The following is a 23,324-nucleotide window of genomic DNA, read 5'->3' on the forward strand; positions in this document are numbered from 1 at the left end:
TAGTTGCGCACCTAATATTTTACATTTCAGCATCTCGTAGTTTACGTAACGGGAAATCAATGCCGGTGGAGAATGCTCGGAATCACGCAAGAATCGTTTTATTTAATACCATCAGTTTCGTTGTTCACGTGCTTTAATCTACGTAACGCGAAAGGAATCTCCGCGCGATTACTTACTTCCGGCGAAATGGATAAGCGTAGCTTTGGTGAAAACCTGACGCGATGCATAAAGTTTCGCACATGGCTCGGCACAGTTTACGCATTTTGCCTCTCATCTTACCTTGCAACGGAACATCATAAATGTAGTTTTAATGGCTGATGTTATTCATCCACGTTCGTGGATATTTTTCGCTCTTTCCCTCGCTCGGAAGAGGAAAAAGGATTACGTAAAAGTATACTTTAAGGGATGCACATCAGGACGACGCGGACGTGTTATTTGCATTCATCAGCCATTCGCGACGTTTCCCCCGGAATAGTAAAAGTCGCGCTCGTTACACATCCTGTTGCAAATATACGCCGACAGGGTGGGAAAAAAAAAAACGATCAAAAACTAAAAAGTCATGGTTACGTTTGCCTCTACTGCCTCTACTATAAATATGTAATCGGATTGCGTGCGCCAAGGTTGTCGTGAGTCATGATGGATGGGTTTTTGATGAACGTTCAGGCTGACAGGGGAAAAACAATTCCTGTTGCGACTGCGTATATTCATTAGGGCGATCCACGCTGTCGGTGCGAATTGTTTTCCCCCCCGAAGGTGATTTTAATCGCGCGGCAGATTCGACTCGATTGGGATAACGAGATATGGTCGAAAGGCGGGTATAACAGTCACTTGCGGTTACAATGGAAACGAAGATTTATCGAGATTTGCACGCACACATCCACACACACACACACACGCACATACGCACACATATACATGAACTTGCGACTACCGTCGATTCGGTGTTTAGATTCAAATCTCATTGATCGATATGAGCAATATTGTGCTTTACTTTTTTCTGCATAAAAATGTGAAACTTAAATGTACATACGTTGTTGATAACTTTTTTTCTAGCAAATTGCTAAGTCATTCTATATACCTAGAGTTATATACGTACCTAGAAATACAGAATACTCTACTTAAAAACAACAGAATTTAATTAATGTATTATTTTAATTAATGTATTATTTTCGTTTAAGTAATAATTATTATTTTTGATATTACATACTTCTAGTAACTTATTTGTTACATTTTATTCGCACTTTATCCTCAGTCCTCATTACTTCTTTTATGTATGCATGCTAATGTACTCGCTAATTTCTCTGTTTTTTTTTTATTTTAATTTCTGTTGTGTTTGAGTCGAGAAATAACTGTTGCCTCCTCTTTGGCAAAGCATTGTTCGCAGTTATTTTATTTACCCCGCAAACTGACATTTTCTTTACGGTCTACCGCTTTATTCAGATTGCAGATATTTTCTGTACGACCTACTGCTACTTCTATATTTTACGTACGATAGAAAAAATAGAGTAGCGTTTACGACTGTATATCTTGATGTAATATTATCGAGCAAAATGTACGCGCTTATCAAAAAAATTCATACTATGGAAAAATACTTCTACTGCAATTGTTTATAGGAATTTGTTGCTTATAAGGAATGATTCGACGAGTTTGCAATTATATTCAATTTCATTATCAACTACATTTGGACGCAATTGGATTTATTATTGGTTTCGATATAATTATATCAAATCATTTCATTAATTGCTTTATGCATGTGCTGTTGAATTTCCACATTTTGCCGTCGTTAAATTTCCACATTTTGTGTAGTATCGATAGTTACAGAATAAACATCCGGCGTAGCTCTAACAATTAATGGTGACCTAAAGTACTAAGCTAATATAAACAAATCGTGCGAACGCGTGTTTTGTACGAAAAGTTAAATTCGATTCTGAGTAGAAATCCAATGAATACTTTTGGCGATAAATAAATCGAGAAATACCAAAAAAATTGAGTTATAATAGTCAACATAAAGAATATAGAACAATTAATAAAAATTAAATGTATCGCATTTTATATTAAATATATTTTAAACAATGGATGATTATTAATTAATAGTATATTGATTAAATACGTTGCTCTATGTAATTGGCATGCATATTATTATCTGCTATTTATTTCTTTATTTGCAATTGCCATTGAGAGATTTCCATTTGTATTTCATTCAATACGCCTCATTAAGTAATGATAATTCGTAAAGGATATCGATTCATAGAATTAACAATTAAAGTAAAACATTTTTAATAATTAACAGTTAAAATGCAAGGACGATTTCCATTTACTAGCCTAATTAATCGTGTGAGTAATGAACGTCGTTCATGTTTATGGGTAACTCTGGCTTGTAACACGGAATGCCGGAATAAACGTTGAGTGCCCAAGGGTGTTCTTGTCAGCGTCTGTTTTCCGATCCGAAGAGTGGAGCGGGGAAGAAAGGAGGCGAGGGAGAAAGCGGCGGGGTACTCGATATACCGCCCTTCATGATCGCAAGCTTAAAGGGCAACTTTAGAAATCGGGGGAAAAAGATCGTTGGCAAAGAGACGACAGTCTGTCGAAAGCGAAGACAGAGAATACCAGAGTCAGGGATGGAAGGGATGAAGAGGAGGGGGAGAAATGTAGAAGAAAAATTAATGTTAAACAGGAAGACAAAGAGATTAGAGAGATTGTAGCAGCAAAGGGTCATCGGAAGGCAGTCAGGGGTGAGAGAGCGAAAGAGGGAGAGAGAAGGGTAAAAGATATTTCTGACGCGAGAGTGATGAATAGAAAGAGCGGGAGAAGAGAAAGATGGCCGTAGAGATAGGGGGCAAAATCAGTAAAGGAGAGGAAGCAGCAAAGAAGGAGATAGCGAGAGACAGCGAGAGAGAGAGAGAGAGAGAGAGAGAGGGGAGGGGGAAGGGTAGATGCTGAGCTGTATCGATCCCTCCTCTCCTCCGTTCGTGACGTCACTGACGTCCCCCACCAGCGACGCGGCGTGATGATACGCTTGTCCTTCGATCACAGACGATAGACAACTTTAACCATTCATTCAGCTAAAGCTTCGCCTGTGATATTTATTTAGGCGAGTGGCAGTATCCGCCTTATGTCGGCCGCGTTCAAGAGTCAGACATGTTTCACTTTCCTCCACTTTCTCTTCGATGACTGGCGACGTGACTGGCGATCAGCGGGTCTTATTGTTTATGCGACTAGCATAACGTTTCTGATCATCGTTAACAGAATCATGTTACTGACACTCGGTGACACTGATAACGAATTCGATTGGATGCACTAATACGCACTGATACATATTAAAGCTGTATACTGATTTAATCCGAGTATAAAAGTAAAATGCAAATATTTCGATTTATAAAATATATGTTTTACCTAATATCACGAAATATAACGAAGTGAATAATGTATTGAGGATTTTGCGGGGGATTAACCTGTTTCTATATTTATATTAAACTCACATCTTTACGTAAATTTATGTAAGACAGCTTTAATGTGCACCAGTGCACACTGAATACGTCCAACTGAATTCGTTATAACATTTTTCTTGCACCAAGATTTATTTCTCTAGGTACATATTTCTAGGTACTTTCGTTTGTAGCTTCAACAACTGTTCACGTTTAAATAAATAATTCTGGTTTTTTAGAATCATGGTCTCCTTGAAGGCAAAGAACTTAATTTCGCTCGTGCTTTTGTTCCTTCCGCGATTCTGACTTTGCTACTCATATTTATTCAATTTTGTACATACACTGAATGTTACACCAGTTGGTATTCTCACGCAATTATTTATAGTAGTTACGATAATAGTTGAAATATTAATAACATAATGTTTGTGGAAACTAAATTATATATCATAGAACTACCAATCATGTATGTTATGACGTGTTCTTCACTCATTTTTATAAAGTACGCCATTGGAAGAATACAAAGGTAGCAACATGGTTATTCGGCTCTTTCATGTTGGAGTCGATGAACCCATTTCTCCAGGAACGTAGCTTGTTGAGGCGCCAATGTGCAATACCAAGAATAATTTTAAACATTCATATATTTTTGAAAGAATTTAATTTCGATTCGAGCAAAATTGTACTTATTTGATAAAAACTTGACGGTGAGGCACAGAGTAGAGAGCGTTTAATACCTGAAAATGTAAAAGAGTGAGACTAGTAAATTTCGAGTATAATTATCTATCCGTTGAAAAAAATATTCCGAATCCCGTGATAGCTCTGTGAAAAAGACCCTTTCATTAGATTCATTTGGGCTTACAGCGTGTTTTAGCTGAAAATTGACATGTCGGAACGTACGTCGGTTTCAATCCCTGCTCTGTATTAATTACGAGGTAGACTGTATTGATCACGTGTCGACCGTTTAGCTATTATTTCAAATTGCATTGTGCACATAGTATTTTACACAGCAAGGAAATTGGACAACGCGTCGTGGGATTAACATTCACCGTGAAATACCGATATCATCGGCACGCGATGGCGAAGAAGTCACACACGTGGTTTTAGAGTTATCGATTCGACCGTTCGATATACAGAAACGTGGAAATTCTGTTAAATTTGTGATCCGACCGGTTGTTAAATTCGTATATTCATGTCGCGAGTGTATACATATATACACGTCGTTTCCTGTTACATGTACTTGATAAAGTCTCAACAGGGATTTCTGGTATCGTTCTGCGTCGCGAAACTCGTCTAATAATTCTTGCGGATGACGTTTCTGCGCACGAATATTATCCGTCGTATTGCAGCGATAAGAAATTGTATCGTTTTCGTTGCCTCTAACGCTTAGCGGCTCGTTTGCCAAATGTTTGTCGGATTTGACGTTGGCACCACGCGTTTAATTTTAGTCAGTATGTTTGTACGGCTTTCATGTGCGAATGCTCGCAAGTCGACACCGTTACGTTATTTTTCACTATACGTGTAAACATAATTGCAGTCGCCGCAAATCGCGAATTTAGCGAATGTTACATTTTTCAAACAAGTCGTCATCATCGCCAGTTTTAATATTCTCTTTTCAATTTAAAATCTGTTTACCGTGCGCACGAACGTTATATATTCTATTTGATGTATATCAAGTTAATCTTTCCGATCTTCCTTAGATCCTTTTATAAATCACATAAATCTGTGGAGTAAATATTTTTTAACAGAATAAATTTTCTCAAGCGAATATTTTTAGAAATAATTTCATATTAAATAAATATTTTCGGTGGAATAAATTTGCGATTGGAGTTTCTAAATGGGAACAAGTGAAATAATGAGATGCTTTCCTGAAATATCGAATGATTTGGAAAGTCCAAAATACAAGTAGTTACGTACGAAATCTTTGAGAATGAGTGGTCCGATTGGTGAACGCTCGTGTGCATCCTTCATTCAATTTACTAAATGCGCGGAGACCGAGATCGACGGGGCTGAAAGCCAAGTCCGGCATCTCCCATGGGATGAACAGGAAGATCTCCAGTCTTTCTTTCTTTCTCTCACATACATACACGCATCCCCTGCATTTCTTGCAGTTGTTTAAACAATGAATTTCCCCAGACGCTTCTGTATCTCGGCCATATTGCCTGGAATTGCGAACACCTGGAATTGAGAAGCAAGATCGCGAAAGCATAAACCGAACGATTTCTAGTGTACTAGCGGAGATAGGACCTATTCACGCTCCCGGGAGAGCACATCCACGGACGGAAACTTTATTTTCAGGCTTGTGAAATGTACACGATATACACGATATCGGAGCTAGACGCGCGAGGCCGTGCTTTAAATACTATTTTGCATGCGGACGCTGACGCTGATATCGGCTGTATAAGAGTACACCGTTCGTTACATCGTAGTTACAACACGTGAGAAAACGTGATTTCTGAATCACCCGATGTAGCATATAACATGTATGGTCATCTCGATAGCTTCTCACGTGGAGTGTTCTATAATTGAACGGCAACATTTTTACTTTGATAAGTCTCGTCGAATTTACAGTGATAGAAAATAGTTGTAACTATGACAACTTAATTATAATTATTTTTTATGCCAACTATATATTTATCTTAGTTATTTTAACCGTGCAAATTATAACTGCTTTAACTGCATCATGTATAGGATCATCAAAACTATGATATGCAATTATTATATTAGTGTGATGCAATTGAAAGTGATTCTTTTTTTATATATTTTTTTATTATTGCTACGGTAAGCAAATATTAGAAAAATAGTTACGTTCACTATAAGGTTGCAGGTTTTAAATTTTAAAATCCTTTTTTAAATTTCTCTATTTTGTTCATTTTTAATGTGAAGTTGTTTGAATTTTAAAGTTTATGTGCACTATGAACTTTTATCAACCTAATATTTTTCTTTGACATCTTTCTTTCGTTTGGATTTCATTTACGTCATTTGAAACGATAAGAAAGACAGATTTTTGCCAAGCGAGATCAATTTCAGCGAAGCGGCGCGTTATGTGCTTGAATGTTCAATTATGACTCGGCGCGCGAAACAAAAAGCTGTATTGGAATAGACAAAAATGCAATCGCGAATGGATCGGAAATGTGGAAATTCAACGATCAATCAGCATCTTCGTGAGATTTAATACGCCACATGGCTTATGGCAACAACTAGACCGTGCCAAGTTAGATCACTCATTCATGAACAAAATACATTATATACATATACATATATGTATATAAATATGTGTATGTATGTTTGTACATATAAATGAAAAAAGTTTAATGGAAACAACGTAAGGGATACAGAGATAGAGGGAAACTTTATTTTTTCGTTCCCTTTTCGATGGACATGTGGCTGTTGAAGAACAGTGGAGATCGAAAATAAAAGCCGCAAGTCATGGTGAACGTGGTTAATATTGATTCGAGCTAGATTCACATGAGAACTTCACTTGAACCGGAACACCGTTACTGTTTTAACTATCTAGTGCTCGCGCTTTGTGTTTTCGGAATTGGTTTAAAAGTCACCTCAGAGAGTCCCCGTTATCTGAGTAAAAAAAAAAAGTAATTACAGTATCTCTCGAATTGTGAATGCATATGTATGTCAATCTATCAAACAAATTGAAGCAAATATTATTAATGCGAATATATTAGGTGTCTTCTATTTAGTCGACGCAAGTCGTTCTGTCTTTATTCATGGAATGCAAAGAATGACATTTGTGTTGATTTATCAATAAAAAACACCCATTAGAAACGATTTTCAAATACGGTATTAGCTTCGCAGAACAAATTGATGAACTTTCTTGGAAGAATATTCTTGAGCATGGAACATATAATTGCGGGAATAAAATATGTACTGATTTCATGAACAGGTGAAGAGATACAAGAAATTATATACAACAATGGACAGAGAGAGTTGAAAGTATAATTTTTAATATCAGTTAGCGCAATTATGTAAACAGTATTCTCTCACGTATCACATTTTCTGGCATTTGTTTCGATTATTTATGCTATTTTCGGTATTTTTTATGACAAAGAAATTTTATGAGTTTTTGCGAGGGTTTTTTAATTACAGATGCGGCGGAAATTTCGCTATTTGCATGAATTTTTTCGGTTAGTCATTATGTGCGTATATACACAGCCAAATGTGATTGTTCACGCGAACGCTCGCTCGTTGAAAGACACCTACAGTTTAGAAATTGTTATTGCAACTCCCTACAATGACAACATAGATATTATTCAGGATAGTCTGCCGCAACTGCTGATTTCGTTGACAATGCAATCTTCATCACATGTGTAATAAAGGACGCGTTATTATCGCTTTATATGAGTTCACGTATTCATCATTGCATTATGTATTTAGCAGATTCATATAATGTTTGCATTATCGCTATGTATTTTTAAATTTTTGATTAATTTGTTATTTTGAAGTAAGAACGTAGGAAAAGTAGTTTACGTTTTAAAGTAGGAACTCTCGATCGTGATATTTGCTTAAATTGTTAAAGCGCTTCGACGATTCAATTAGTCTAGTCGATTAAAAGATCCGATAAATAATTGAGAAATGTTACTTTTTCTTCAATAATAAAACTTTGTTAAATAAAAAATTATCATTAAAATATTTTTTGTTAAATTAATACATAATATTATACTTTTAATATTGCTATAAATAAATTAATCTACGATGAAAGTAAAGAATTATTAATTTGTTCTGCGATTCTTTCTGATATAGTATTTTAATATTTTATTAACTCATCAGATATAAAAGTTACAAGGAAAAGATAGGATAAAAAATGAATGAGTATAATAAATAAAAAAAAAACAGAAAGAGAGAGAAAGAGAGGATACAATGATTTATTATATTTATAATAAATTGTAAAATTTTGCCATTTTTATTATTTAGAGAGTTCATTTCATTAAAAAATATAAGTTATATTGATCTTGGAAAAATGGGTAGTAGATTGATTGGAATCAGAGTTGGCAATGTTCCTCGGTGTCTGTATATGGACCATCGTCTTCGTTTTATTATCTGAAAACTCGACTGGTAAGCACTCTTCTGGATACATCGTGGCGTCGCTATCTAAACGGCATCTTAAATTTTCTATGACCAGGAGAGCTCGGCTTCTCCTAATAGACGAGGCCACTTGAATGTTGAACTTTGAGGATTGATTTTATCTTCTCTTGCTCATTTGTAATTTCTGTAATGTGATTAATTAAATTTAATATTGCTCTTAAATATCGCCTTGAATATTATTGCGTATCATTTTTAAACCTGAGATATGAACGTGATAAAATTTGAAATTTCAAATTGAAACATTTCCAACACGACGTTGATACGTAAACAATAAGTATACTCTAAATAAAAAGTAATACAAAGTAATACTTTTAAATAAAAAATACTCGATATATAGACACAAAAAATTGAAAGGTATTAGAGAGACTTAGGTATTCATAGTTTGTTCTTATTTCAAGTGTTAATCGTATATTTTAATAATTGTACTATCAGATTATTCAAGTTGAATAGAAGAAATTGATATAATTATTATTTGACTGATATATTCTACTCAAAAAGATAAATGAAATCATTTATTGATTGAATCTTTGTCGATAAAAAGATAAGAGTTTTTTTTTACCTCCATCTTTCTTTTTTTCTCATACCATCGGTGATTAGATTTTCAGAAAGTAACTCTTTTTGCCACTAAATATCAATTGCAATCTAAAAACTTTTATTAGCACTCGAGTTACAAGAATTTAAAATAGAAAAGTGCATATGGATATCTTTTAAGACTTGATGGGTTAAGATGCTAATATGGCTTCAGTTTACGATATTTTAATACTGTACTTAAGATGGTCTTAAATATAAGCACGGACAATGAATATTAGCCCTAGTATATAATTCGCATTTACAAAAATATGTACACGATCCTCTAAAGTTAACTAAAAAGCGCGATAAAAAGTTCGTGATGTTCTTATATATTGGGTTGATGATACGTTTATGTATCATATAATGCTACGTATTTAATGCATGGGTTAAAATGAAGCAATAATGTATAAAGTAATACACTACTAACTTTTATCGTCACCGATTTATCTGCCAGAAAAATGTTACACGATATCCTTTGGTTCTGGGAATAAGAACTTAACTTCCGGCTGTTGTTGCAAATTCTTGGCACTGGGTGAATTATAGACATCGTTGCTTTGAGAAAACGCTGTTTTACTCTTCTCCTTTTTTATGTTTTGTTTATTCCTGCGTAAACGTGGACGTTACAAACATTTATAACGGCAACCGTGAAGCAATAACTCATTGCGATAAAATAAATTGAAAAATACGCCCAGCAGAAAATAAACGCGCACAATACTAAGTTGTTGAAGTAAAGTTTTACGTCTCACGATTATAGAAACGGAAATATAATATGTCGAAGTGTAATTTCGCGATAACAATGATCGTCTCAGTTCTTTTAAAATATCAGTACGACCATTTTATTAACAGATTTATCATAAATCATATTTACTATTTTTGTGATATATTTACAGGGTGTTCAAGAAAACCATTTAGCATTTATGTAGTATAGCACAATGAGAAACAAAAATGAGTTTCTTTTCTGGTGTAGCTATATATAGGTAGAGATGAGCGCGCCATTCGTGCGTCATCATCGCACGTATTAATCTTACTATTCAATAGTATTATAGAAACACTACACCTATAAGCTACACCGATAAAGGAACTCATTTTTGCTCCTCATTGTATCCCATCATCATACCGAGTAAAAAAACCTTAATGAACATAAATCGGAAACTTAATTGTTTCTCTGACATATAAATATTTTTGTATGTTAGCATTATGAATGGCTTCTACGTCTTGCATGATGTTCATCTTAATATCCTTTCGTACATATATTTAATATAGAAGATTTTACCGGCAATTATTGTAATCACCAAATATAATATGTAGAACCACAAGTCATTCTTGATGCTAACATAAAAGTGTTTATATCTCAAAAACAATTAAGCTTTCAATATTCACTAAGTCTTTTAATAAACAAAATTTAAGATAGACGTAACGTTATTATAGAAGATATGATTTAAAAAAAAAAAAGAATATTTTGTTTTTTAAATAAAGTATGCATTTTCAGATAGACTTGTATAAGTATATCGTTGATGTGCAAAAATTAATTGATTGAAAATTTAGAATTATTTTATGATTATTTATAAAAGACATTTATAAAAAACATTTTACATTAAAGTAATTATAAAATTTATATTGTGCAATGATTAAATGTTTTTAAAGGTAAGACAGATGTATTTATATTATATAGACGAGACATAATAATTTCGACCATTCTCATGTTAAATTCTTGACATACAATACATGTATAATTATCGTTGGGCGATTGTCTTGAGGGCATGGAATTGCGCATCTCATATGTGCAATCAGTTCTCAGGGCCGCCACGTATTCATAAGTGAGGATCCTTGATACGCTTATATTACGCAGCACGTGAACAACGAAGTCAATAGGTCAAAGGTGCATGGAAGACGCGATCAACGGGAGATCGGTGTAATAAGAGAGACAAAGAAAGAAAGAGAGAGAGAGAAGAAGGGATACCGCGTGTGCGTTCGTAAAAAAAAAGAGGGAAAAACGGATAAATCGATTGACTAAATTAGTGCTGGACTGGAAACGAGGCGCGCTAAATAGACGTGTAACAACTGAGTTTAACAGCGAGCAAGAAGAGACTCTCTCTTACATTTATATACACGCAAGCGAGGACGCCAAACGGTTTGCGATTCTCTGCTATCGACAATCAATCGCTCTCGCGATTTAACGATGTCGATTAACGACTCCCGATACGACGAGACATCGTTGTTCTATTAAGAAAGAAAGTTGTCTTCGTACAACGGCTTGGCGTGCGGCCAAGCACGACAAGATTCGTCGCCTTTGTCGAACTGCTTGCACCCGAAGTTGACAACACATCTATTCTGTTCTGACGGCGATCGTGTTGCCCTTTCGAGCATAATGAGGTTTGCAAACGCAGCCTGCAAGCAATCCAGAACTCCAGAGTGGTTATCTCGTGACAGTATTGACTGGAAGAGGTAATCGAAATGTTGGAGGAATTGTCGTCACCCGTCTCTTGCAATTCTCGTAAAATGAAAATTGGATAAAATACTGAATGTTTTTTGCTAATAAAAATTCTATTCGAGTGCCATTTGATTATGACATATTAATTATCAGGATGTATTTTAATTCACATTTTGAAGAATCTCAAGAGAAATTATGTAATCTCTCCGAGACGTGCTGCATGAAAATTCACGATATAAACACGAAGAAGCAGTTGGAAATTAATATAAATTTCGAGCGCGTGAAAATTATGTCACGAGAATAGTGGAAATCGTGAATTCTCTCGAGAACATAACAATCCTTTTGCCTGTCTTAATAAATCGCGACGTACGTACGAGCGAATACACGGACCGAACGTGGAAGTTTGCCTAAAATAACCCAATAAAGTCAAGCATTACGAAAATACGATGGAAATTTAGAGATCTCCGACGGACTGCGCACTATTTTTCGATTGTTCTCTGCAGATTTATTAAAATTATAGTATGTCTTGTCTTGAGCACGCCACATGTAGAAATAGAAAAAGTAACCAAAGTGAAATGGTGCTGCACGTTAGAAAGAGCAGGCTGCTCGAAAATTAAATAAATGTAAAAAAAAAAGTGAAACATTTTATTTCTCGTAATCGATAATCATGGGTTTCACCTGCGTGCGCTCTCGATGATCGAGTACTCCGATTCTTTCGAGAAATTGCACATTCGACCATTCAAGTAGATAATATACGGGTTTGAACCCACGGCCGCCTCAAATGACTCTCCAGCTGGAACAAATTTCATAGTTTTTTCACCAGAGCACAAATCTTTCGAGGACTGCAAGCATTAAGATAATTGCGCAACGATTATCCAACGATAAAAATAATTGATGGCCCTTAACATTTTTTGGGCTCTTTGCATTCATTGTTATTATCTTTTTACGCAGTTATCTTGATCGTTCCACATATGACTTTAGAAATTTTTCGAGAATTTTTTTTTTTAAATGTTTCTATTTTTTTTTTCAAATTAAGAACGAAAGCATATAGATTTTATATAAAATAATTCACTGTTATTAATACCGGTAAATCCAAAATTATTGTTTGATACATCGAGAGATAAGGTTTCGAGTTCCACGCAACCGGAAGACAGTACATCGGCCAACGCTATACCTTCTTCCGGACCTAATTCGCAGCCACTGATATTCAATGTTTCCAAAGTTTTGTTTCTTATCAGGACTGAAAATGATAAATTAATTAACAAGGCATAAATAAAAATCTCTTATAAATGAACGATATTTTTGCAAAAAATTTATTATAATTATTATAAGTAAATATAAAAATATACATATATGTATAAATAGATTATGAAAATAAAACTATTCTCGAAGTAATCACTATTTATAATGTTAAATTCTACCTTGCGTAACATATATTCTGCGTTAAAGTAATAAAACGATATATTCTGTCATTTCTGATATTTTCTGTTTACATGATTTTTCAGATAATCTAAGCATTAAACAAAATTTTACATCTAAAGAAATGATCAGGGTCGAAGATTGGCAACCTATTTTCTAGAATTTTTTATTCATAAACGTAAAAAAAAAACTGGGCTATTATTTTATAATGAGTATGTATGTATATCTGAGAACATATCCTCGAAAAATTGCAGTGATTTTGTATCTGTAATAGGTGTTATTGCTCTATCATGTATTTTTATATGGGAATTTTAGTCACGTTCTATACGTGTTGTAACATCCTATTTGTATGCACGCGCATGCCACGATCTGCTATTCAGCTTGCATTTATTTAAATAATTTAGCGTGCTGCTTATGCCACACTTTCGACTTGCGAGTCGATTATATTCTTCTTTTTTTACTATGCTAATATTTGAGATTACATGGAATTTTGTGCATTCAGTTTTTGAAAATTAGTAGTAAGCAGTGCGGCTTCGTGCAGCGAGGTCATGCATTATAGCTTTCATTCGGTCCATTAAGACAATTATACGCGATATTTTAAAATAAAATTCAAGATAATGACATCTTTTAATCTTAATATTTTAGCTTTAGATGCACATTTTCGTATTTTTAAGAGTTTTTGGACAATAAAACATTATTAACTCAGACGATTTTGGCAGAGATATTTAGAGAAGTAAATTCTATTATTTTCTTCGTAGAGAGAGATAGATAGATAGTGCGTTTAGTATTTTAGAGCAGAGAGAGAGAAAGGGGGGGAGGGAAATCTCTTTCACTAGTATTCATTAAACGTCATAAAAATTATATTATATATTCAGAAATACAGAAAATCTAAGTACGACAAAATCTTTATTTCAATTTTGTTATTGATCTGTATATATTAGGTGTTGGAATTAATTCGTAGCGTTTTACAAGTGATGGGAAGTACTTTCATTAACGTATTTTTTAATGCTCATGTGAAATAAATAACATTCTTTCATTAAAAAACGCTACGAATTAATTCCAATACCTAATACCTATATATGTATATTGATAAATTTAGAAAAAAAAACTTTTTGAAAGAGAAAACAATGCTAGGAATACGAAATTCGTGATATTTCCATTATTCGACGAAAATGCAACACATCCGTATAGTGCCCGGAATAAAGTAGTACTGCACGCAACATTAAATTTCAATTTATCTCGACGAGCTTTATATTACTCGGATACTGAATTCTGTAGAAAACACCATTGGATAATCTCCAGAGTAGCGCTGCATTTTTCCAAACAAATAAAGAATTATTTATCTTGATAGCTCATTCCAAATTAAAGAAAGAGAGAGAAAAAGAAAAAAGGAGAGAGAGAGAGAGAGAGAGAGAGAGAGAGAGAGAGAGAGAGAGAGAGAATTGTTTGTGAAATCATTTACTCCATAAGTTAAAAGATATATATATCTCACAATGAATTTTAATATATTTTGAAGAAAGTTTTCGACATCTTTAAATATTTCTTTAAAAACTCGTCAATTTCTTCATCATGCAAAAATTAGATCTTAGGATATAGAAAGAAACAGTTTACACATTAATCTTATTATTAGTTTATCAGAAAATCATATTAAATAAAATTTGAAATAATAAAAATACAATTTAATATCTGGACAGAATGTGAGGAATGTGAGTTTTGTTTGCTTTTGATATTATCAAGGAAAAACGATACTATAATATGTTAAACTTACGAGCGCATATGTGATGAGTTCCTTCAATTTGCAAAGGATTCAATCGGAAATCCAAATGTTTTAGAGCCGTCGAGCTAGCTTTTATTAATCCATAAACGATACCGGCAACTCCATTCGGTCCTATATTGTTATTTGCCAAATGCAGAATCTTCAGTTTCTGGTGGCTCGACAGAAATTCGCCCACCGCGTATGCACCGTTATCCATCAACTTGCAATGCGACAGATCCAATTCCTCGATCTGCATCCGAGAATAATTGAGATAATATTGTATGCAGCGATAAAATTCTTCGTTAACATGTTGCCTGTCGAGCGAATTTTGTATGTCATTATCGTGTACGATATAGTAAAATTTTTATTACTGCAAGCAAAGACTGAAAAGATATGTAACATGATTATTATATACTATACTAAGTACTGTGTTAAATAACGTATTTTTTATTTTATATGTTTTTTATTTTCCATGTTAATTGTTCCATGTAAAATTATATATTATTGCAGATTGTATTTATTTTTTACAAGCGTTTAAAAAAATTTTAATATCGTCGATCACAGATGACCACCATTATAACACCATTAAAAAGTTACTACGAAGTATACTAGATACACTACACTCTCTATTTGTAATACGTTACACTATCTACATATATAACTTTGTAGTAGTAATAAAAACAGCTAAGCTGTTTTTATATGTAGATATTACAGGAATAATATTTAGCAGATACTGCTATATTTTATCGTTTTATTGTTAGAAAGCATTAAAGCGTATAGTGCTTACGCAGTCACGATGTTAGCGTATCTTTTAGCAAAGTTGTACTTTTAGTTGCACTTTTTTAAGTTCTTAATCGAAAATAATATGATCTGCTTTTAGTCACATAATGAAGATATATTGACTAACGTTATCGTTCGATATCATCCCTTGAAGAATAGCAGCGACTCGGGGCTGATCCAAGTTGCTCCGAGTTAGACTGAATTTCTTCAATTTCGGGCTGGCTTTAATTCCTTCCCCTAGACTTAAACAATCCTCCAACGAAAATCTGTACGAATGATGAATATTTTATCAATCATTTAACGCTAGGATTCTCTTCATCTTTACGCTCACTGAAAACTTCCGACTCACTTGAAATCTCGCCACTCGAAACCGTCATTCATGTAGATCATACCGAAGTTGAGATAAATCTCGGTGAGATTCGGGAATTGTGGAAGTATAACAGCCATGGGAATGTGATGCACGATGTCTTCTTCTAATTCATCATTCTCCTCAGCTTGCTTTATCTGCTTTCTGGAAGCCGTATTCAAACCACATATATGAAAAACGCCGTTTTGTCGATAATTGATTTTTATTCAATATCATCGGTTAATTAAAAGTCAAAAGCAATATCTTTTAGAAATTAATTACGCGTTTATGCGTGATAAAACTAAGCTTTATACACACACACACACAAGCGAAGCTTGATAATAACATATTTAATTATAAACTTAATTAATAAAGTTTAAAAAATGTAGAAATATATAAAATCAAATTTTTTATTTTTATTTTAATTGCATTCGCTTCGAACAAAATATTGTGAAATGCTACGAATGTAAGGATAAAAAAATTTTGTTTTGCAAGTTTTTCCATTTTAATTCCAACTTTATGCATATATTTTTTATCTTTTTCATATACACATATATTGCAATTTTTCGTATTATATCCGTACTATCATTGATTCGCGACGAGATACTAATTTTTTAATGTAAAAAAAAATATTTTATCTTTGGTAACGTATATTACAGAGAAATCCACGCGCGGATAAAAAAATTAGTTGGGATTGTTACTTAACGGTTTATCCGCGAAACAGTTGATGTATTTGAGTGAGTCGTGGCTCTGATCAATATTGGACGATGGATTACGTTGCACAAACTGCATCGCGTATGTAGAGGCCTAGTTACATGCTAGTCGCTGTGAATAATTGAAGAACGCGTATACGCGCCGGGTCATATTAACTGCCAGATATATGTTAGATATGTTGGATGTGCTAAATTGATATACGAAATAGAATTCCGAATAATAAATTTGCACATGCATTGAAAGATGATACTGACAGTTTACGTGTATTAATTAGTGTACAGCCATATGATTGCATTTGTCGTAGATAATTTAACATTGAAAGTTAAGTGATACTTCATTCTTTCAATTCTAAGTTATTTAGCTAAAAATATTTTTATGCCTATTACGTAATGAACAAGAAATTTGTAAAAATATTTTGACATTTTAAAAACGTATAAAAATTGCAGCTAATAATTGACATTATAAAGTTATTAGAGAAGTTTTAAGTCTAGCTATATAAAACTGTAAGAAGCTTATATATATATTCACAGATGCGAAAAAAATATAAATATATAATTTTATCTTATAGTTCATAACAGTTCATACGTGGTTATATAAATAAAAACGAAAGAGTTAAAATAACGTTTTTAAATCGAAAAATTTGAATAAATATTTATTTCTAAAAAATATATATTTTTATGTAAAGAAATGTGCATATTTAAACATTACTATTGCTGATCATATATTTTAAAAATTATTAATCAATATTTATATAGTTTTGTTAAATTATTGAGACAATGAGATTGAAAAAAGAAAATTTTCATACGTCAAAAATTTTTATAATAAAGATCATTATAATTTAATAAATTAAATATTTATTGTTAATATTAATTGTTTAATAAATAATGTGATATTAAAAGAAATAGATAAAGCCGACGGATTACGGTAAAAGGCTCTTTCCGTAATCCGAATAAAAGTAAAGATAAATCTTACAGCGGATTTACGGATTGCTTGGAAAGGGAGCAGCCCAGTGTGATATGAGAGAATTACCTTCTCCAAGCTTTCTCTTTCTCGTTGCTTCTTAATTAAATGAGACTATGATTTTTAAATTAAGACCCGTAGCGGTTGCCATCGCGGAATGATAACGCTTCCTTGATTCAACTTAGCACACTTTTGAAATTATCAGTAATCGCAAGAGCAACATTCACAAAGAGAGCTCTAAGAACACTTTTATGCAAATGCCTAGTATCTTATCGTGCATTTTTTCAGACATCTCTCTTCGTCTGAATGAGAGATGTCTGACTACTAACTAGTATGCGAATGAATTCATCTCAGACGTTCATCTTTAAAATATGTGAAAGTAACATTATTAATTCTTAAACACCTTTTCGGTGCATATTCAGTTCTATTATATTTCTTAACATCTGACGTTTTAATTGAAAACAATATTGTTTACAATATATTTATTTTTATGAAAATTATAAGCAATTGAATTGGATTGAATACACTATATACAAGTGTATTGTTTCCAATGAGACGTTTAAAGAGACCCGATAGTCTGTTTTTTATCGACTCAAATTTTCGTAATGCATTTTCATATAAAATTAGATGGCTAAGGCTGACATACGTTTAAGCAAATCTGCCAAATATACTTGCGGAAGCTTCTTGTATAAAATTTGAACGTGTATGTCAGAAAACACAGTTATTTTGACTTGCACAAATGACTTTTCATATTTCCATTTGTAATAAGTTCAGTCAGGAAATGAAAATTTCATCTTGTGAACTTTTTAAAGTTCATAGAATCGTGCCATATAATAAGACTTTTACTTTTTCCGCATTAATAATACTGCAAAATTCACATTGTGGAAGTTAATTAATTCTCTTTTTTTTCTTGTACGAGAACAATACAGGCGAAACCATTCTGCTCGTTTCGCCTAGGATTAATTTTGCAAACGTGATCGCACGACTCTTTTTACCGCCCTCACGTTTACCTGTTCCAATTTCATTACAACCATCAGCAGTAAGGGACCATCTCCTGCTGACTGTAACTGTGTAAATTTGCTTCTTTACTTTTTAAACAGCCATTTTTTACAGTTCCATTCTCAACAACATTTTATAATGCGGCCTTAAAAGAGTTGCAAATGAAATGGAACTGGAACAATGTTAACAATTCCTCTTACAATGTGTGTCCATGAAAAGTATATCGGCACTTTTTGAAATTGCTCCAAAAATTGTGCATGTGCATTCCCATGCGAAATTAAATGACTCAGGAAAAGTTTTCAGAGCTTTTGCAAATTTATTGTCGTTATTATGCACAATATCATTTAGAAATATTTATGCATGTATATTCTCATATTAATTTTTAATTAAAGATATATATATAATATATATATATTTGTGAAAATATTTATAAAAATATTAATATTTTTAGTAATGAAAAATTGATCGATATGTGATTAATACAAATAAGCGAAAAAAAATCAAAGGTTTTATCAAAAGAAAAGGATCAGTATCTAATAATCCATTTGCATGAATTTTACAATTTCCAATTTATACGAACTGCACGTCAATCATTTGCCTTAATATTTTTATCGTATATATTTGTATGATTGCAATGTTTTTGTATTACGCTTGCAAAAACAGACTTGTCAGAAGAGAGGTTTTGCTTACGTCCCCTTGTCATAGTTTGTATTACTTTCAAAAGTCCATAATGGAAGCTAGATCTTTAGTGCTTCAATAATTTGATGTGAATTTATATACTACATATCAATCAAATTCTGCCAAATATTTCTAAGATGCTTATGAGCATCAAATTATTAAATTGTTAGGCAATTTAATTTTTGTGATATTATTGCAATTCTGTCGGTATAGCGTGTCAAAAACAAATTGATTCAGCGAGCAGTTTGGCAGAATTTGATACGTAATACATGTATACGTTCATACCGAAATATTTACCTACTAAAGATTTAGCTTCGAACTTATCTTTATTTCCTATTGGTTGAGTATAGTCCTATTGATAGGACTATTATTTCCTATTGATATTGATTATTTCCTATTGATAGGTATAGTCATACTATCATACATAGCTTGGCCGCGATTTCGCAAAAATTTACACCGTTCTAAAATTCATACGAAATTATTTCGGTAATTCGATAGCGTGCATGTCTTCTCCCTCGTATATAATTAGAAACTTTAATACATTAACAAAGTTTATTCGCTCGCGAGTATATTTGCCATATACCTGCCTCTGCCGTCGTGATTTCGACTTGGCGCAGCTGAATTTGCACGTGTTCTCTTGAATGATCGATTATACGAAGAACGTACAGTTATAAATTTGATGTAAAGGTGTGAATGAAAGTAATGTTAACTGGTTGGACGAACTGTTGGGTGAAGCCCAAACCACTGGCAAAGTCATTAGAACGAGGCTTTTACAATTTAAACCAATTTCTTAAGTTAAATAACATTTTATTATTTTTAACTTCCAAGTATATCAAAATATATTGTTTTAATAGAAAACAACCACATCTAATCAACTCATTTCTATGATCGAATTGCTAAGTTTAAAAGTAAACAGCATTTATATTAACGTATATGCACTTAGTGAATAATGAAGTAAATTTGAATTAAATTTAATACATTTCTTGAATGAAATTATTTAACTCCATTTTAGATAAATTAATGACTTATCGAGTAGGAGCAATGACGAGAGATCTCTGAGAATAATATGAATGATAAGAAAAATGACTCGAATTATAATATAATTTGACATGAATTTAACAGTGTGTATAGACTTATTCGGTGTCGTAGAAATAGAATCAAACGAAGACTACAGAAGACATAAAATAATTGCACGCATATAATATCGCGATAACGAAAATTATGAAGGAATTTGAAACTCTGTATTCGCGATTTTCCAGCCTCCTAGATACTCTGGCCAATTATAGAACCGGCCGCCACGCTTTCGTGCGATATTTACGCCGCGAGTCCATCGTACTCCTTGGATCTTCAAGTGCAAGCACTTACGATTTTAGCCGACAAACTGACCGGCTCTAATAATAATTTTCCGATGTGTTCTCGGTCTCGGCGTAAATACTGTGGATTTCTGTATGGAGTGCGCGAAGCAGTGCAAGGTCTGCTCAAACGCTAGCGTTACACAATACATCTACTGTACTTGTACCTGCTACATGAACTCGTGAATAAATCCATTTTTCGTATTTTCCGTAAGATTTTGCAAATTTTTATACAGTATCTCATTAACGAGAACTTCTGTCTAATTTTAACATGAAGTTATATTCATTAAACAATTAAAATTACAAGGTAACTTTATCCAATATGATGCACCTAAAAGTTTTCAGCAAAAATTGTTGCGATTTTTGCTGAAAACTGATGATCAAATTCAAAATGGAAAATCTGAAGGATCTTCGCGCGAATATTAATTGAAAATATAAGACATATTCAGATGGGTGCAGTGAAGATTTAACTATATGTATGTAATGTAGCTATTGCTTACAGATTGTAAGCAGGCTATATTAGATGCGTAATCTTATTACAAATATTATATTAAAAACTTAGAATAGATTCGTAATTCTCTAATTCTTCAAAGCTATTTTTTCGAAATTTCGAGAACATTTATATCTATTTTTTTTTTTATTATTTTAAGAACCAACCTCTTACAGTTTAAACCCTGTAAACTTACCAAATTGAGTCACCTTATAATACCCGTTTACCGGGCGTATAATAAATTTGCATTAAGTTTGTAAAAAAAGCGAAAAAGCTTTCCCCCCCGGGTACAAGTTCCTTCTATTTGTCTTGATTAATTTTTGTCACGTACAAAAAGTAATGTAGGGTTTAATGTACGCCTTACTTGGTCGGCACGAGAGAACGAAGCCTTATGACGTGTATATGGTTCTTTACGAGAGCCATCAATTTCTCACATTCTTCTCTTTGAGACTCGAAGTAGCTCGCCGGCAAAGTTTCCAGATATTCGGCTAAGTGGCGTTCGCAATATAATCGCCGCCATGAGTTCCCATGCTCGCTTGGATTGTTGTACTCCCACCTGTGATGATAAGAGAAAGTTAAATTGTACACAAATTGTTTACGCAAACATTTTAATATCAATTGATTACACGTTTTAAAAGCATTCGTAATCTGTCTACATGAAATCATTGGTATTTTAACGGATAAATATATCCTTTATAGACAGAAATATTTTCGTAAGATAAATGGAAGTTAAAATGAAATTAAAAAATTAATTAAACATAATTAAAATTTAAAATACCATCAAAGTCAATCAATTAAGATGAGAGATTAGACTAACAAAGAAAGAGATCCAAGTGTTCCCTTCTATGTTGTTTTGTAGAAAATAATAAAGGACACGTTTTTTTTTTATACATCAGCTATCACAATTTTAATTCTCTATTGCTGTCGTATGAGGCGAATGCTCAGTTTTAAATTGAATCTTCTAATTAGATGTGACAGAAAAATTAACTCTGAAATTTTTTGACTTTTTACTTACAATCTTCTAGATTATATTTGCATAGTTGTTTTTTTCAATTTTGTAAGATCAGAAATTACCGTCAATTAATGTCAAATAAAGTTAACTATTATTCAGCCACGATTAATGCGCAATTTCGTTATAAAGTACACGATAGTATTGCATTCGATAGTATGCTATTACGTAATAATATTTCACGTAATCGAGAATCGATAAGTGGTTCGTCTTACCTGTCCTTGGCCGCGCGTTCCCAATAAAACTCGCCCTCGATTCTCGGTATCGTCAACTCGAAGGGTAGATCAGTCGGTAGTGTTTCCAGCAGTACATCCCTGTCGACGCATGTCGGCAGATCCTCCAGAATAGGATTATCCTTCCAGGTCGAAACTATGGTACGAAGCGCAAGAATTTTTAAATCGGGGATTAAATCGTCGTCCCACGAGGCGTCTTCCGCCCGAAGCGTCCTTCCTTGCTCCTCCGGTAACAGTAAGGTTTCCGGCGAGCATCTGCGAATCAATTTGCCAAGATAAATACCACGTATATTAAATGAGTGAAACCAATATTATTTGCGTATCTCTGTAAAGATATCGCGAAGATCTATTTCGGGGATTGCCGCGGATCCGTGACGCGATTCTTTGCGGATACTTCGCGTTGTCGCGAAATTAAATTGCTTTAAAAAGGATACTTTAAAAGAACATCTTTCGAAGAATGCCTTTATTCAAGGAAAATTCGATTTGCGCGTATATATGGAAATCAGGATATATACGAGGTGAGATAAGAGAAGGCGTTGCGAGAGGAACTTATTTATTCTATTTTATTTTACCTGTACGCAGCTACAACGTTCTTCGATATCGTGTGCGGGATCCTCATTGTTCCCGTCTGCTTCTGCACAAAGATGAAAAACATGAGAGTTACTTCACGATAGTTTGCGAAACGTTATCGTAGATGATTTACGATACGTTCATAGTTTCGATTTGCTATTTCTTACGAGGGATATACGAGGGAAAATGTGTGGATCGATAAAAATAAAACTGTTACCTACGCAATTGGTTTTATCAACTGTTTCGCGTCTACTACTGTCACGATATTAAAGCAAACGAATGTTATTCTGTGCTTTATTGATGGACGAACGAGTCATCGGTGTCTCACCAGCACATATTTTCAAGCCACAGAAAAATATAGCATTGCTCGCTCGAAGAAATGATCACCGGAAAATATATACGTACATATACATAGAGCGTCGCTTAATCTCGCTCTGATAAAACTCTCGCGGAACTGAGTATGATCGTTTTTCACGGTCTTTTTTTGTTTTTCTTTTA

At 33.4% G+C, this 23,324-nt stretch overlaps 2 protein-coding genes across 5 annotated transcripts in view; one reads left to right on the plus strand and one right to left on the minus strand.

Moving 5' to 3' along the window:
- The window catches only part of LOC105151836 (A-type potassium channel modulatory protein KCNIP1), a 46,821-nt gene that overhangs the window by 17,636 nt on the left and 5,861 nt on the right, over positions 1-23,324 (plus strand). The gene's annotated exons all lie outside the window — the stretch shown is intronic.
- On the minus strand, positions 2,921-23,324 carry LOC105151835 (dynein regulatory complex subunit 5). 2 transcript variants are annotated; one of them, XM_087402489.1, is made up of 10 exons: positions 22,829-23,324; positions 22,239-22,511; positions 21,379-21,570; positions 15,825-15,986; positions 15,603-15,741; positions 14,708-14,945; positions 12,605-12,760; positions 12,199-12,313; positions 9,517-9,692; positions 2,921-8,643 (listed from the first exon to the last, which is right to left on the minus strand). In XM_087402489.1, exons 1-9 carry the CDS (start codon positions 22,909-22,911, stop codon positions 9,551-9,553), a joined length of 1,500 nt encoding a protein of 499 aa, XP_087258615.1. In that variant the 5' UTR covers positions 22,912-23,324; the 3' UTR covers positions 2,921-8,643; positions 9,517-9,550. The 2 variants fall into 2 exon arrangements, with proteins under 2 accessions (XP_087258615.1, XP_087258614.1); XM_087402488.1 differs by having other exon boundaries at positions 2,921-9,692.

The sequence above is a fragment of the Acromyrmex echinatior genome, chromosome 2, assembly GCF_024713525.1.
Source record: "Acromyrmex echinatior isolate Ae372 chromosome 2, ASM2471352v2, whole genome shotgun sequence".
NCBI lineage: Eukaryota > Metazoa > Arthropoda > Insecta > Hymenoptera > Formicidae > Acromyrmex > Acromyrmex echinatior.

Coding starts and splice junctions, on each gene's coding strand:
- LOC105151835 (XM_087402489.1), bottom strand. CDS start 22,911: ATGTTTTTCATCTTTGTGCAGAAGCAGACGGGAACAATGAGGATCCCG. Junction 22,512..22,828: donor AACGTTGTAGCTGCGTACAG/GTAAAATAAAAT, acceptor ATTGATTCGCAG/ATGCTCGCCGGAAACCTTAC. Junction 15,742..15,824: donor TTCGAGTGGCGAGATTTCAA/GTGAGTCGGAAG, acceptor TCATTCGTACAG/ATTTTCGTTGGAGGATTGTT.